The 12,532-nt window shown below is 36.5% G+C and overlaps 1 protein-coding gene across 2 annotated transcripts in view; it reads left to right on the top strand.

Moving 5' to 3' along the window:
- Positions 1-12,532, top strand: part of PCMT1 (protein-L-isoaspartate (D-aspartate) O-methyltransferase) — a 40,945-nt gene that overhangs the window by 20,092 nt on the left and 8,321 nt on the right. For both annotated transcript variants that reach the window (XM_027857979.1, XM_027857980.1), the window contains exons 4-6: positions 3,347-3,451; positions 6,517-6,637; positions 8,966-9,051. In XM_027857979.1, coding sequence (XP_027713780.1) covers positions 3,347-3,451; positions 6,517-6,637; positions 8,966-9,051 — 312 coding nt within the window. The remainder of the gene's footprint in view (positions 1-3,346; positions 3,452-6,516; positions 6,638-8,965; positions 9,052-12,532) is intronic.

Below are 12,532 nucleotides of genomic sequence, written 5' to 3'. Positions count from 1 at the left end.
CTTTCATTTCTATGCCTTCTTATATTCTTCAGTTGTATTTTAAAAACCCAGTACCTCTGAAACTTTTGTGGCATCGTTAACTAATAAAGTGTCCCTACTTGTAAAGCCCATATTTTTTTTTGTGGCATTTTGTCGCTTGGAATCTGTTAACTTGAACTTCATTGATTTTCTTATTATGTGATTCTCAGGCAATATGCCCAAATGTCATTTCAAAACACAGAGAAAATGAACCAAAATATGTGATTATGTGCCATTCATCCAGTAGTGGCATAATCAGCTAACAGGTATTTATTGAACACCTATCATGAACACAAAATTTATCAAACAAATATATTGAAAATGAGAAATCTAAGGTTTAATTTAAATTGAAATTATTTTATACTCTTTTATAGACATAGGAATAAGTACTAGACCTGTGATTTTGTTATTATAGGAAATTCCTGGGTAAGGACCACACCCCCCACCCCCTACACCCTACCCCCTTTCAGTGCAGATCAACACCTTCTCTGCAACTTAATGACTTGCTGCCCAAGGTCATAAGGCTCACTTGTGACCCAAGGCTTCTGACTTTGAGGCTAGATTTCTATCATTTAAGACATGTCACCACACGTATTCTTTTATGCTTACTGAAAATTATGAAAAACAAAACAAAAAAGAAAATTATGGACATGGGCCATCATTAATGTCCCTAAAGTTCTAAGAAGAATGGTGTCTACAGGTTTTTGTTTATGGCTCTTTTGACTGCAGCTAAGGTATATTAGATTTTTGTTAATTGAATAGATACTAATCTTATATAAATAGCAGTGAGTAAATACTTTTGAGGAAATAGGGGAGGCCAGGATGCAGAACTCCTGAATATGTCTCCCCCATCCTTAAGCATCCTCCTTAGATGCTATCGTTCTGATTATCTATAATCCTATATCTTTTCTCTTTTTCATGGCTAAACTCCTTGAGAAAGCTGCTCACAAGTGGTGCCTCTACTTGCTTTCTTTTCACTTCCAGAGCCTCAGCAGTCTGGCTTCTTACTCCATCATTCAACTAAAATAGCCCTCTCCAAAGTTATCTGTGGTCTTGACAAATCTAATGACCTTTTCTCATTCCTCATCCTTGACCTCTCTACAGTTTTTGGTATTATTGATCACCAGCTCCTCCTGGATACTCTTTCCTCCGCAGACTTTCCTGATACTGCTCTCTTCTGGTTTTCTTCTTACTTGTCTCACTGTTACTTCATAGTCTTTTTTTTTTTTTTTTTTTTTTTTTTGCTGCCTCTTCATACACGTCACATCTGCTGATTGTGGTTGATCTCCAAGGCTCTGTCCTAGGGTCCTCTTTTCTTTTCACTCTATACTGTCTCATCTGGTTATTTCATTAGGTTAATTTATCCTCTCTGCAAATAAATCCCAATCTCTGTATCTAAACTTAATCCCTCTCCTAAGCTCCAGTCTCACATCATCAGTGGCCTTCTGGACATTTCAAATTTGGATGTCCCAAATTCACCATTTCCAAAACAGAACTCGTTATCTTTTCCCCTAAACCCTTTCCTCTTCTGAACTTCCTTATTGCTGTCAAAGAAACTTTCTTAGGCTTACATTCTGTGTCCTTCTCAACTCCTTACTCTCACCCACATGGCCACTAGTTAATCTTATCGGTTCTATCATCTAGCTGTCCTTCTCTCCAGTCACATAGCCACAGCCCTAGTTCAGGCTTCGTATCTGAACTGTTACAGTAGTCTTCTAACTGGTCTCCCTGCCTCGTGTCTCTTCTTACTCCAGTCCATTTTCTGTACTTGTATTAAGGTGATTTTTTTCTAAGGTGTCATTTCCCTGCTTATGGAGTTTCAGTAGCTTCCTACTACCTACAAGATCAACTATAAATTCCTTTGTCATTCTAAGACCTTTGTAACCGGATCCCTTCCTACATTTCAAGGCTTCTTATACTTTGCTCTCCGTACACTCTGTAATCCAGTGACACTGGTTTACTTGCAACTCTTTGGATATAATAATTCATCTCCCATTTTCTTGATTTTTTTTACTGGCTGACCCCCATTCTTGAAATGCTCTGTCCCCTCACCACTGCCTCTTAGTTTTTCTGATTTTAGTAAAAACCCCATCTGTTGTAGGATGTTTTTCCAAGTCTTCCTAGGTGCTAATGCCTTCCCTTTTCAGACTGCCTTCCATTTACTCTATATCTCTTGTATGTACTTAGTTGTTTACGTGTTATTTTCCCCATTAGCATATGAGCTCCTCAGGGGCAAAGATCATGTTTTTGTCTTTCTTTTAAATTCAGTGCTTAGCATTGTGCCTGACACATGATAAGCACTTAGTAAAATCCTTGTTGACTTGACTCCCTTTTTTTCCTTAAATAATAAATGTTTAATAGTTTACTGAAAACTTCCGAAATGTTTCTAGTCACAAATTTTCACATGAAGAAAGTGCTTTTCATGTGAACAATTTATAACCGATACAGTAATTGCATTCTCTCTATATATTTATATGTAATATGTATACACATTTACTTCATGCACATATTTTAGAAGTACTATACAAACCATAGAACTGAAATGACCCAATCCCTTTGTTTTCAAATAACTGAATGAAGATTATATACTTAGTACAAAGATGAGAAAAATAACATCAGTATTATACAAATAAACAATTTTGAGGTCTTTTATAAATCAATGAAGAATTAAATGAGCTGAACCAGAAGAATAATTTATATAACAACACCACTATGAAGACAAACAACTTTGAAAGCTATAAAAATTGTGATCAATTAAATGACCATTCATGATTGTAGAGGATCAATGATGAAATAAGCTATCACAGAGAAGTGCTGGATTTGGGATGAGATATATTTTTGTGTAGAACTGTTGGTGGAATGTATTTTGCTGTGTTTACTATAAGAAATCTGCTTATTTTCTTTTTCTTTTCAATGGGGTTGGGGATGGAAGGGCAAGAAAATAGATTTCTATTAATTAAAAAAAAATTAATTTTTAAAAATAAAGAAGTAGGGATAGGCTACAGAAGAAAAATGTCACATGAACTTTCAGTTGTGGTCACTATATTATTAGTTTTACTTAACTTTTTTACTTGTTATAAGAGACCTCTCACAAAATGGGAGTAATCTCAGGATGTTTTGTAATGTAAAAACAAAACATATAAAAAAACCCGAAAATGTGTTAAAAAAAAAAAAAAGAGAGAGAAATACATTCTATTATTATCTTAATAAGAAAATTGACCAATTTTATTTGAAACCTATTTGCATGATATCTTTAGAGCTGTGAGGAAAAAACAAATAAAATGAATTGTAATTACATTTCAGCATTTTCTCCGTTTTTCTTTCTTAGCATGCATATGCTCTAGAACTTCTGTTTGATCAGTTGCATGATGGAGCCAAAGCTCTCGATGTTGGTTCTGGAAGTGGAATTCTTACTGCATGCTTTGCCCGTATGGTAAGAGATATGTTTTTGTGCTGACCCTGGACTTTAATAATAAAGCTACTTAAGTGATTTCATTTTGGTATTCCTCAGTGTGCATAGCACAGTCCCTAAATGCCACAGGAAACTGTTTTCCTAAGTTTTTTGCCAAAAATATTCATTGCCAATGGTAAACCTTCTGTTGATGATCCACTCTGAGCTTAGGCTGTCCCTTGGATGGCAGCACGCCTTTTCACTTGGTTCTGTTTTTCTGGGTTTTGTGCTTTGTTGGCATAGCCTTTGGTAATTCAGTTAACTCTGTATTCTGAGTTGGCATTCAGATAAGAATCCAGTGAAAGTCTAGAACCTCAACAATGTATTTATGTGTTAACAGTTTTAATTAAAATATGCATTTGTAAAGTTTTATGCATACGTGAAAATTTTTACTATGTGTGAAGTATTGTGGGGGAACTACACGGATTGTGCTTTTTATCCTCAAAGATCTAAACACTAATGAGGGTAGTAGAACAAAAACTCATGAAAATATATCCTAACTTTTAAAGAAATATAGTGGTAATGGATGAAGGTAGCTGTCTTCTCTTTGAGATGAGTGCCTACTAAAATAGTGTATGTTGGTGGTGTGATGGTTTGGTCTTTTAGCCTTGCTGGTCCAGAATCTTTTGCTTGTTCTTCCAGAGGTCAGTGGATACATACTAACCAACACTACAAAAAATTTACAAATCAAAATGCCAATTAATTTATAACCACTGAATAACTACCAGAAAGACTGGTATGCAACCAGACACACATTCTCTTCATCAGTAGAGAACTTTACATTGAAATACAGATTATAATCAGAACATTGCTTGATGAATATAGAATTAAGGGTTGTATGGTTTTTAAGGAATGTTATCATCAAGCTCCTGTGTCTTTGTGAGTTCTTTTTCTTTCCTCTAGCCATATATGACCATATACTTGCCAAACAGAATAGAATATTTCTGGGCCATTCAGGACATCCCCTTTTCTGGATAATGCTGGAAAATACTGATAATAGCCTTACTTTACTTTTTCTATACTTCTTGGAGGGGTGGGCACCAAAATTTTGTTTATGCACGACATTCCAGCATGGTCACCAGCTTAGAGGTAAATTTGCATTGCGTTGACTGACATCTAACGAAGCACCTTAATTTACCTCTGTAATATGTCTTTAACTTCAGTCTTTCTGACCTTCATTTCCTAGATCTTGGGGCTTAACTTAATTTGGGGTTTATATTCTCTCTCTGTTAACCCATTAATAATGACTTTAATAGGGATTGGACCTGTGATTTCATTGGTGAGGAAATCAAACATTGGTGAGCAATCACCAGGAAGTTCCTGGCAAGGAATTTCTCTGTCAGTGTAGGTCAGTACCTTCTCTGCCACCATGGTCTGAGAGAATTAGTGAGAGTCTTGAGAGGTAAAGTGACTTGTCCCTGGATCACACAGCCAGTGTGCATCACAGGCAGGATTTGGACCCAAGTCTTCATGGTCTCTATTCACTCTATGGTGGTGCTTTATATGTATAGAAAAGTGTTATAAGATTATCTGGGTGACTGGAATCGTTATGGCGAAGTGGGTAACCTACATAGAGATATTTTTGTTTTTGTTTTTTTTGGTTAGGCAGTGGGGTTAAGTGACTTGCCCAGGGTCACACAGCTAGTGAGTGTTGTGTGTCTGAGGCCGGATTTGAACTCAGGTCCTTCAGACTCCAAGGCCAGTTCTCTGTCCACTTCGCCACCTAGCTTCCCCCCATAGAGATATTTTTCTCTTGTTGTTTCAACTCTAGCTGCCATCAAAAAAGCAAAATCTGAGTGTAGGCAGCATTTATAAAAGAGAAAGCCTCTTTGTGGGATCTTCTTGACTCTAGCCTTAATTGTTAGTATATCTTAAAAGAAGTTCTTTAGTCAAATGTGTGGTGACCAGTAGTTTATTACTTTTTTGACTTGTTAATAATAGCATATTCTTAAAATGTTCAGAACTGGAACTTTTAGAATAGTTAGTCCTGTTGATTTTCTTGAAAATTCTGCCTAGCAGTAGAAGTAATAGGAATAGGGGCAGCTAGATGGCGCAGTGAATAGAGCTCCAGCCTTGGAATCAGGAGGACCTGAGTTCAAATGCGGCCTCAGACACTTAATACTCACTAGCTGTGTGACCCTGGGCAAGTCACTTAACCCCCATTGCCTCACCAAAAAGCAAGGGAAAAAAAAAAAGAAGTAATAGGAATAAGGGCAAAGCTTACCTTAACAGTAAGCCAAATAACAGGAGAAAAAAATATCTTGACAGATTTTGCTTTACCTTTTATATGCAGATGGCTTGTTCCTTTTCTCACTCATCTGTAGAGATTGGACTGTAAGCATTTATGGAATAGAAGTCCTGTTCTATTCTTACAATAATGTTTACTTTGAGGATTTTGGTCTACTTAGACTGAGAAGAAGGATATAAGTATGAGAGTCTAGAAAGAATGGGGAGTCCACATTCCCTTCCATGGAAGAGGGGAGTGAGTGTGGGTTAGGTAGGAAGAGAGGGCGAGAAAAAAGGTAGAATATAGGCAGGAAGATTGGAAAATAAGGGCTCCGTGTTACTTGCTCTGCTGGGTTCTTTGGAGTCTGAATGGGTTTTGGGCATTTTCTTTCAGTAATTGAAATTTATTTGTGTACTATTATAGTATTTAAATGCAGTTCTTAAACGAAGCAAGGTCCAATAGAAGTAAATAATCATTTGCCACTTTAATGCTGGACAGTGCAATTTTTTTTGAGTATCACCATATGTTGTACTCAGAATTGAAATAGAAGAAAATAACTTTGTACATTTGAAATTTTTGATTTAATCAAAGGTATTTCATTGCTTTAAAAAAAAATAGAGCATCATTTCTTAGAGAAGTTGACCATGAGAAAGATTGAGTCAGGTAGTTGATAAATCATATGTACAAAAATGCTGTGAAGTTTTTCTTTGTCCTAGAAAAACTTTTTCTCACAACAGTGACAATTTTTAGATAAGGAAATACATTATTCACATTTCAAGAGAACCAAAAATGCAATAAGCTACCAAATGACTTTTTTCAGGTTGGTGCTACTGGAAAAGTCATAGGAATTGATCATATCAAGGAGTTAGTAGATGACTCAATAAGTAACGTCAAAAAGGATGATCCAACATTTTTGTCTTCAGGACGAGTCAAACTGGTTGGTAAGTGTAAGAGAAACTTAATAAATATTTTTATAATTACTGTAACTCCAAATTTATTAACATTTAAGGCAAGTAGAATTTTTGAAATAAAATTTACTGTGGGATTGGAAAGTTTATATATATAAATTTAGAGAGGGGAAAAATTCTTCTTACCCTTGTTTAAAGCATTCAGTTTAGTTTTAATGGCAAGTTATATAATGACTGTCTTTTAATTGTCTTTTCAATCTAGTTTTGGTCATGTTTTCCTAAAGTAAAAAAATTAGGAATTTCCATGATTTTGCTAGTGGGCAGCAGAGACTAAGGACAGAATAAGCACTAGTATTTAGTCAGGTCGAGTTCTGTTATTTAAACAAGAGTAATTCATCTGCCATTGTTTCCCTTGATTGTGTCCTTCTTGAAGACTTAATTCTATACTTCTTGAGAGGTATTTTGGTGTAGTGGATATAGTGCTGCACCCAAGTCAGGAAGATGGTCTGGGTTTGAATCTTGCCTCAGACACTAGCTGTGTGACCCTGGGCAAGTCACTTAACTCCTATGGGCCTCAGTTTTTTTGTCTGTAAAATGAAGGGGTTGGATTCAATAATCTCTGTGGGCTCTTTGAGCTCTAAATCTATGATTCTGTGGTTATGTGGTCTTTTTGTCCCACCCTTGTTTGAAGAAAAACATAATTGCCATCATACTCTGAATAACATTGAACACTGTTATGCAGTAACATCATTAACACATAACTACACCTATTATCCTAAATTCCAATTGTCTAGGTCCCATTCATCTCTAAATCCTATGATGTTACGTTGTTAGGTTTCTTTCCCTGAATGACTCTGACTCCTGCTTTGTCTTCCTTGTTAGAGTGGTTCTGGCTCTGTCCACTTAGTTTTATTTTTATGTAATTGACTCCCATGATGTTGTGTCTAAACTTTTCTTGGAGCCAGTTAATGGCATTATTTGGCCCATGCCTGGTACTGTTTGGTAATTGAAATATTCTTAATGTTTGTTATTGAATGAATACAAATATACTATTGGAAACCACTTGTTCAGGGGCAAGGAACCAATGGAAGCGTAGTGTCTTTAACTTCATTACTCCACACAAATGGCTTATCATTAGAAAAAATATTTTTTTCAAAAAAATATTGTTCTAAAAGAAGGACAAGATTGTCATTCTTTGAGATTTTTAATCGTTGAGATCTTTAATCATTAGATTTATGCAGCAATATGGATTCAAAACCTTAGATGTGTATATCAGATTCATCATCAAAAATATTTACTCAACACCTAATTCTCTATGCATTATGATAGTGATATACAAAAGGAACCATGTAGATCTTGTAATCTGAGACACAAAATGCACGTGTACAGAACAGAAAGCAAACAGGATAAAAACATCAAACATAAACCTGAATTTAAGGTGGAGTCATCAAAATATAGAAAGAGCAACTGAATTTGGGGCTGGAAAGGTAAAGCAGTGGGTTAGAAACTGGAAACTATTACCCTGGGCATTATCTCTTGAGATGACAAGGGTGTAGGGAAGTGATTTTTCTCTGACTTATTTGGGAAGAGTTAGAATTTCAGAAGCTGTTTAATGATTATTAGACTTGCTGTGGGAGGAGGGATAGCGAAGGATGACAGTCTGAACCAGAAGGATAGCAAGTCATTATCAAGCATTTGTTAGTCACTGTTACCAGAATAAACATTGCTAATTTTTCAGGAGAAGGTATTAAACTATGTCCTGTGATGGACAGATCCTGGTTTTTAGAATTAAAAAGGTAAACACTTCCTTCAGTCCATTTAACAATATTCTTCACTATATGTTGCAGGAACTTATGGCCTAAATTGATAAGTATTCATTTCAGAGACAGTGGTTGTTAACATTCGGTTTTATTTTGGGGGAGAGGGACTGGGCAAAGATATAAGGTTGAAGATAGCAATAAAGAAAATTGAATGGCGTTCCACATTATGCAGAGAAAGCAGAAGATGAAAATGGATATGTACTTGTTAGTCATAGGAGAGTTGAGTTACTATTTTGTCAACAAAACGTACATTTTAAAATAAATTTAAAATCAGCTAATTTTCAACATGTGCTAACTCCTGTTAACATTTTTGATGCAAAAGAAAGGTCTGGTGATAGCTACTTTGAACTGAAACTTAAAAATTCCTTCTGATATATTTGGTTTTAATATAGGAGATGCTGTTTTGGTAAGGGGAGGAGCTTCCCCTCACCCCCAATTTTGATCTATTTAAAAATCATACCACATATACCAAATATGTAGCTTATTGTTATAGTTTATTTTCTTTGTATAGATTTTAAAATGGAACTGTTCTTTCTTCCAGTGGGTGATGGAAGATTGGGATACTCTGAAGAAGCTCCCTATGATGCTATTCACGTAGGAGCTGCAGCTCCAGTTGTGCCCCAAGCAGTAAGTCTTTTGTTTTTGTTTCTTTTATTTTAATTAGGTTATTGTCTATCTGTTTATCATCTGAAGACCAAGCTAGCTGGACTTAAGGAGGTTTATCACTTACAGTTTTGTTGTAGGTGATGAATTTTTGTTCCACAGGAGCTCTTGAATTTTTATTTGAATCTTTATTTACTTATATTACATACGTTGTTTTACCCCAGAGGAATGTAAAGTGCTTGTGGACAGAGACTGTTGTGGTTTTGTCTTTGGCTTTGTATTTCCAGCCCCTGAAACAGTGCTATGAATTTCTTTTTTGTTCAGGCCTGTAATTTCAGTGCTAAGGGAGTTTCCCCTGTGAGGGGATTGTTGTCAGCAATTCTGTTACCTAAAGTCTTAGTGAGTTGCCCTAGGACACTGAGAAGTTGAGTGACTTTCTAAGGGTCACACAGCTTGGAATTTTTAGAGGTAGATCTTGACCTCAGGTGGTCCTGATTTTGAGGCCAACTCTATCCACCATACTAGGCTAGCTCTTCACGTGATGAATGTGTAATAAATATTTGTGTGTCAGCTAAGGGCCATGGACAGTAAGTGCTATAGGCAAACAGAGGAAAAATATTCCTTTGGGCTGGTTACTAGAGACTTGATGGAGGGAGGAGGAAGAGGAACTTGAATTGTACCTTCATGGGTAGACAGGCCAAAAGGAGAGGGGGAGAAGTATTGTAGGTATCCATTAACAAAAAGGCATTGGAGGAGTAAATCAGACATGGTTGGGGGAAATATTTATTCTACTAGGGGTTTAAATGCTACTGTTTAATAACATTAAATAAACATTGATAATACTCATAGTCACAGTTCTCAATTATACTTTACCGTGGTGGATAAGGTTTGAATTACATATGATTTGAGGTAGTCCTGTATACCCAACAGAAGGTTATTTGAAGACTGAAAAAATATCTTCAGTATAATATGATCCACTCCTTTATGTGCAGTTGATTTGTCTTAGTACTTAATTGTGGTGTACTAGAAAGATCATTAGTTTGAGAATCAAGAGACCTGAATTTGAATATGAATTTGGCCACTAAGTAACCTTGGGCAAGTCATTTCTCTTTGCATCTCAGTTTTCTTATCTTGTTCCAATCCTAACCTTCTGGGTCTGTGAATTTGAACAATGTAATACACTGTAGAATTCCAAGAGCAGCTGATTAGATTTTGTAGAGAAGTGCCAAAAATATCCTGGGTTTATCCTCTTCTGAGGCAGCACCACAAATTATCCACCTTTACAACTGGGGCTTTATTTAGTCTAATTACCTTTTAAATTTAGTTTTGTTGATAGTCAATATAAATTCCAAAATTGAGTAATACAGGTCTTTAGATGTCTTCAGTGGTTTGATATATAGTTCTCAATCACTTTTTTGGGGGAGGGAGAAGGGACCAATGAATAGTCCTAGACCAACCTCCTTAGGGTGCTGGGGCAGTCCCTATCCTGGCTCTAGTTGCTGTTCCATTGTTTCAGTTTTGTCCCACTCTTCGTGACCCTATTTGGGGTTTTCTTGGCAAAGATACTGAAGTGGTTTGCCATTTTTCTCTCCAACTTATTTTATAGGTGAGGAAACTGAGGCAAACAGGGTGAAGTGACTTGCCCTGGGTCACACAGCTAGTAGGTGTCTGAGGCCAGAGTTGAACTCAGGAAGATGAGTCTTCCTCACTCCAGGCTTGCCACTCTATCCACTGAACAGCAACAACAACCTCCAGAAGTTGTTTTGTAAATAGTTTGAATTTCGTTTTCTGTGTTCATGTCATTCCCCTCCTTCAATAAATTACAAACTCCTTGAGGGCAGGGACTGTTGCCTTTTTGCCTTTCTATTCATAGTGCCCCTTAATAATAATTGCAGTTAAATAAAGGATTTATTTAATTGGTGCATTTATATAGCACCTACTCTGTGCCAAGCGCCAGGTATGTACTAAGAGTTTTTTATAAATGTTATCTCATTTGATCTTCACAACAACCCTTGGAGGAGGTAGTAGGTGCTATTATTATTCCCATTTTATAGTTGAAGAAATTGAAGCAAACAGAGGTTAAATGACTTGCCAGAGTCACAGAGAGTATCTGAGGCCCAGTTTGAACTCAGGTCTTTCTGACTCCAGGCCTAATGCTCTGTCTGTTGCGCCACCGGCTGTCTCTAAATAAACAGTTTAGTGAAGAAAAAGGTGGCAAAAACGCACTTGAAATGAGGATTTTAGAAAGTATGAAAGAATCAGTGGTATAATTATAGAAAATTTAGGGTTTATGGGAGGTTATCTGGATGTATGTATAGTTCCTTGAGGAAAGGGACTATGTTGTACTTACATATATATTACTCAAAAGTGACTTGCCTCGTAGTAAATACTCATTAAGTACTGTATTTGATGAATGAATCAAAATGTACTGTGTTGAAGTGATAAAAATTGTCTAGTTGTATAAGAAGAGTTGTTCCCTTTGTTTCATATTGTTCATTTACACCTATGATTGCTTCATCAATCAATCAATAAACATCCCCAGCTAGGGATACACAAAGAGGCAAAAGACCATCCCTGCCTTCAGAGAGCTTCCTCTAATGGAGGAAACAGCATGCAGACAAATGTATACAAAGTAAGCTAAACACAGTATAAATACACAGGGTAAATAGGAGATGATTAACAGGGGGAAAGCATGTAGAGAGATCATATTTTTATGTGCAGTCTTTATACTAAGAGGTAATGATCATTTCATTTTTTCAGCTCAAATCAATAAACATTAAGTATCTACTGTGTTCAAAGCACAGTGCTAAGTGCTGGGGGGGACCCAAAAGTAAAATAAAAATGTTCCCTGTCCTCAAGGAGTTTACATTCTGCTTGGGGGAAACAATATGGGTTGCACAGATACATAAAAACAAAATATATACCAAGTAATTTGGGAGCCTAGAGGAGGGAAATGATAACTGGGGAACTGGGAAAGTACTTGAATAGGAGGTGGCACTTGAGTTGAACCTTGAATAGAATTAGGGATTCCACGAAGTGGAATTGAGGAGAGAAAGAATTCCAGAAATGCAGGAGACAGCCTGTGCAACAGGAAATGGGGAACAGCATCTATACCTGTTTGGCTATAACATAGTGTGTGAAGGAGGATGATGGGAAATAAATTTGAAACAGTTGTGATGAAGCTCTGGAGGCATAGTCAGACCCGTCTTGGGAATATTAATAATTTGACATCTAGATTGTGGTTTTGAAAGAGGAAAGCCTGGAAGCGTGGATACTGAAGAAGAGGTTGTTTCAGTAGGTCTGATGAGAGCTGATGAGGGCTTGAACTAGAAGTGGTGGCTATGTGAGGGAAGTAACGGAACCAGCATTTTCCATTATATTTGACTTAAATTCTTGCTGCCTTCTAGTGTTGACTTTATTCACATTATTTGCAGTCATTGTGTGTATTGTTCTTTTTGTTCTGCTACCTCTGTCCTGTATTGATTCTAGCAGGTCTCATATTTTT

The sequence above is a fragment of the Vombatus ursinus genome, unplaced genomic scaffold (assembly GCF_900497805.2).
Source record: "Vombatus ursinus unplaced genomic scaffold, bare-nosed wombat genome assembly UNPS02012602.1, whole genome shotgun sequence".
Classification (NCBI taxonomy): Eukaryota; Metazoa; Chordata; class Mammalia; order Diprotodontia; family Vombatidae; genus Vombatus; species Vombatus ursinus.
This window is presented reverse-complemented; position numbering and strand designations above follow the sequence as displayed.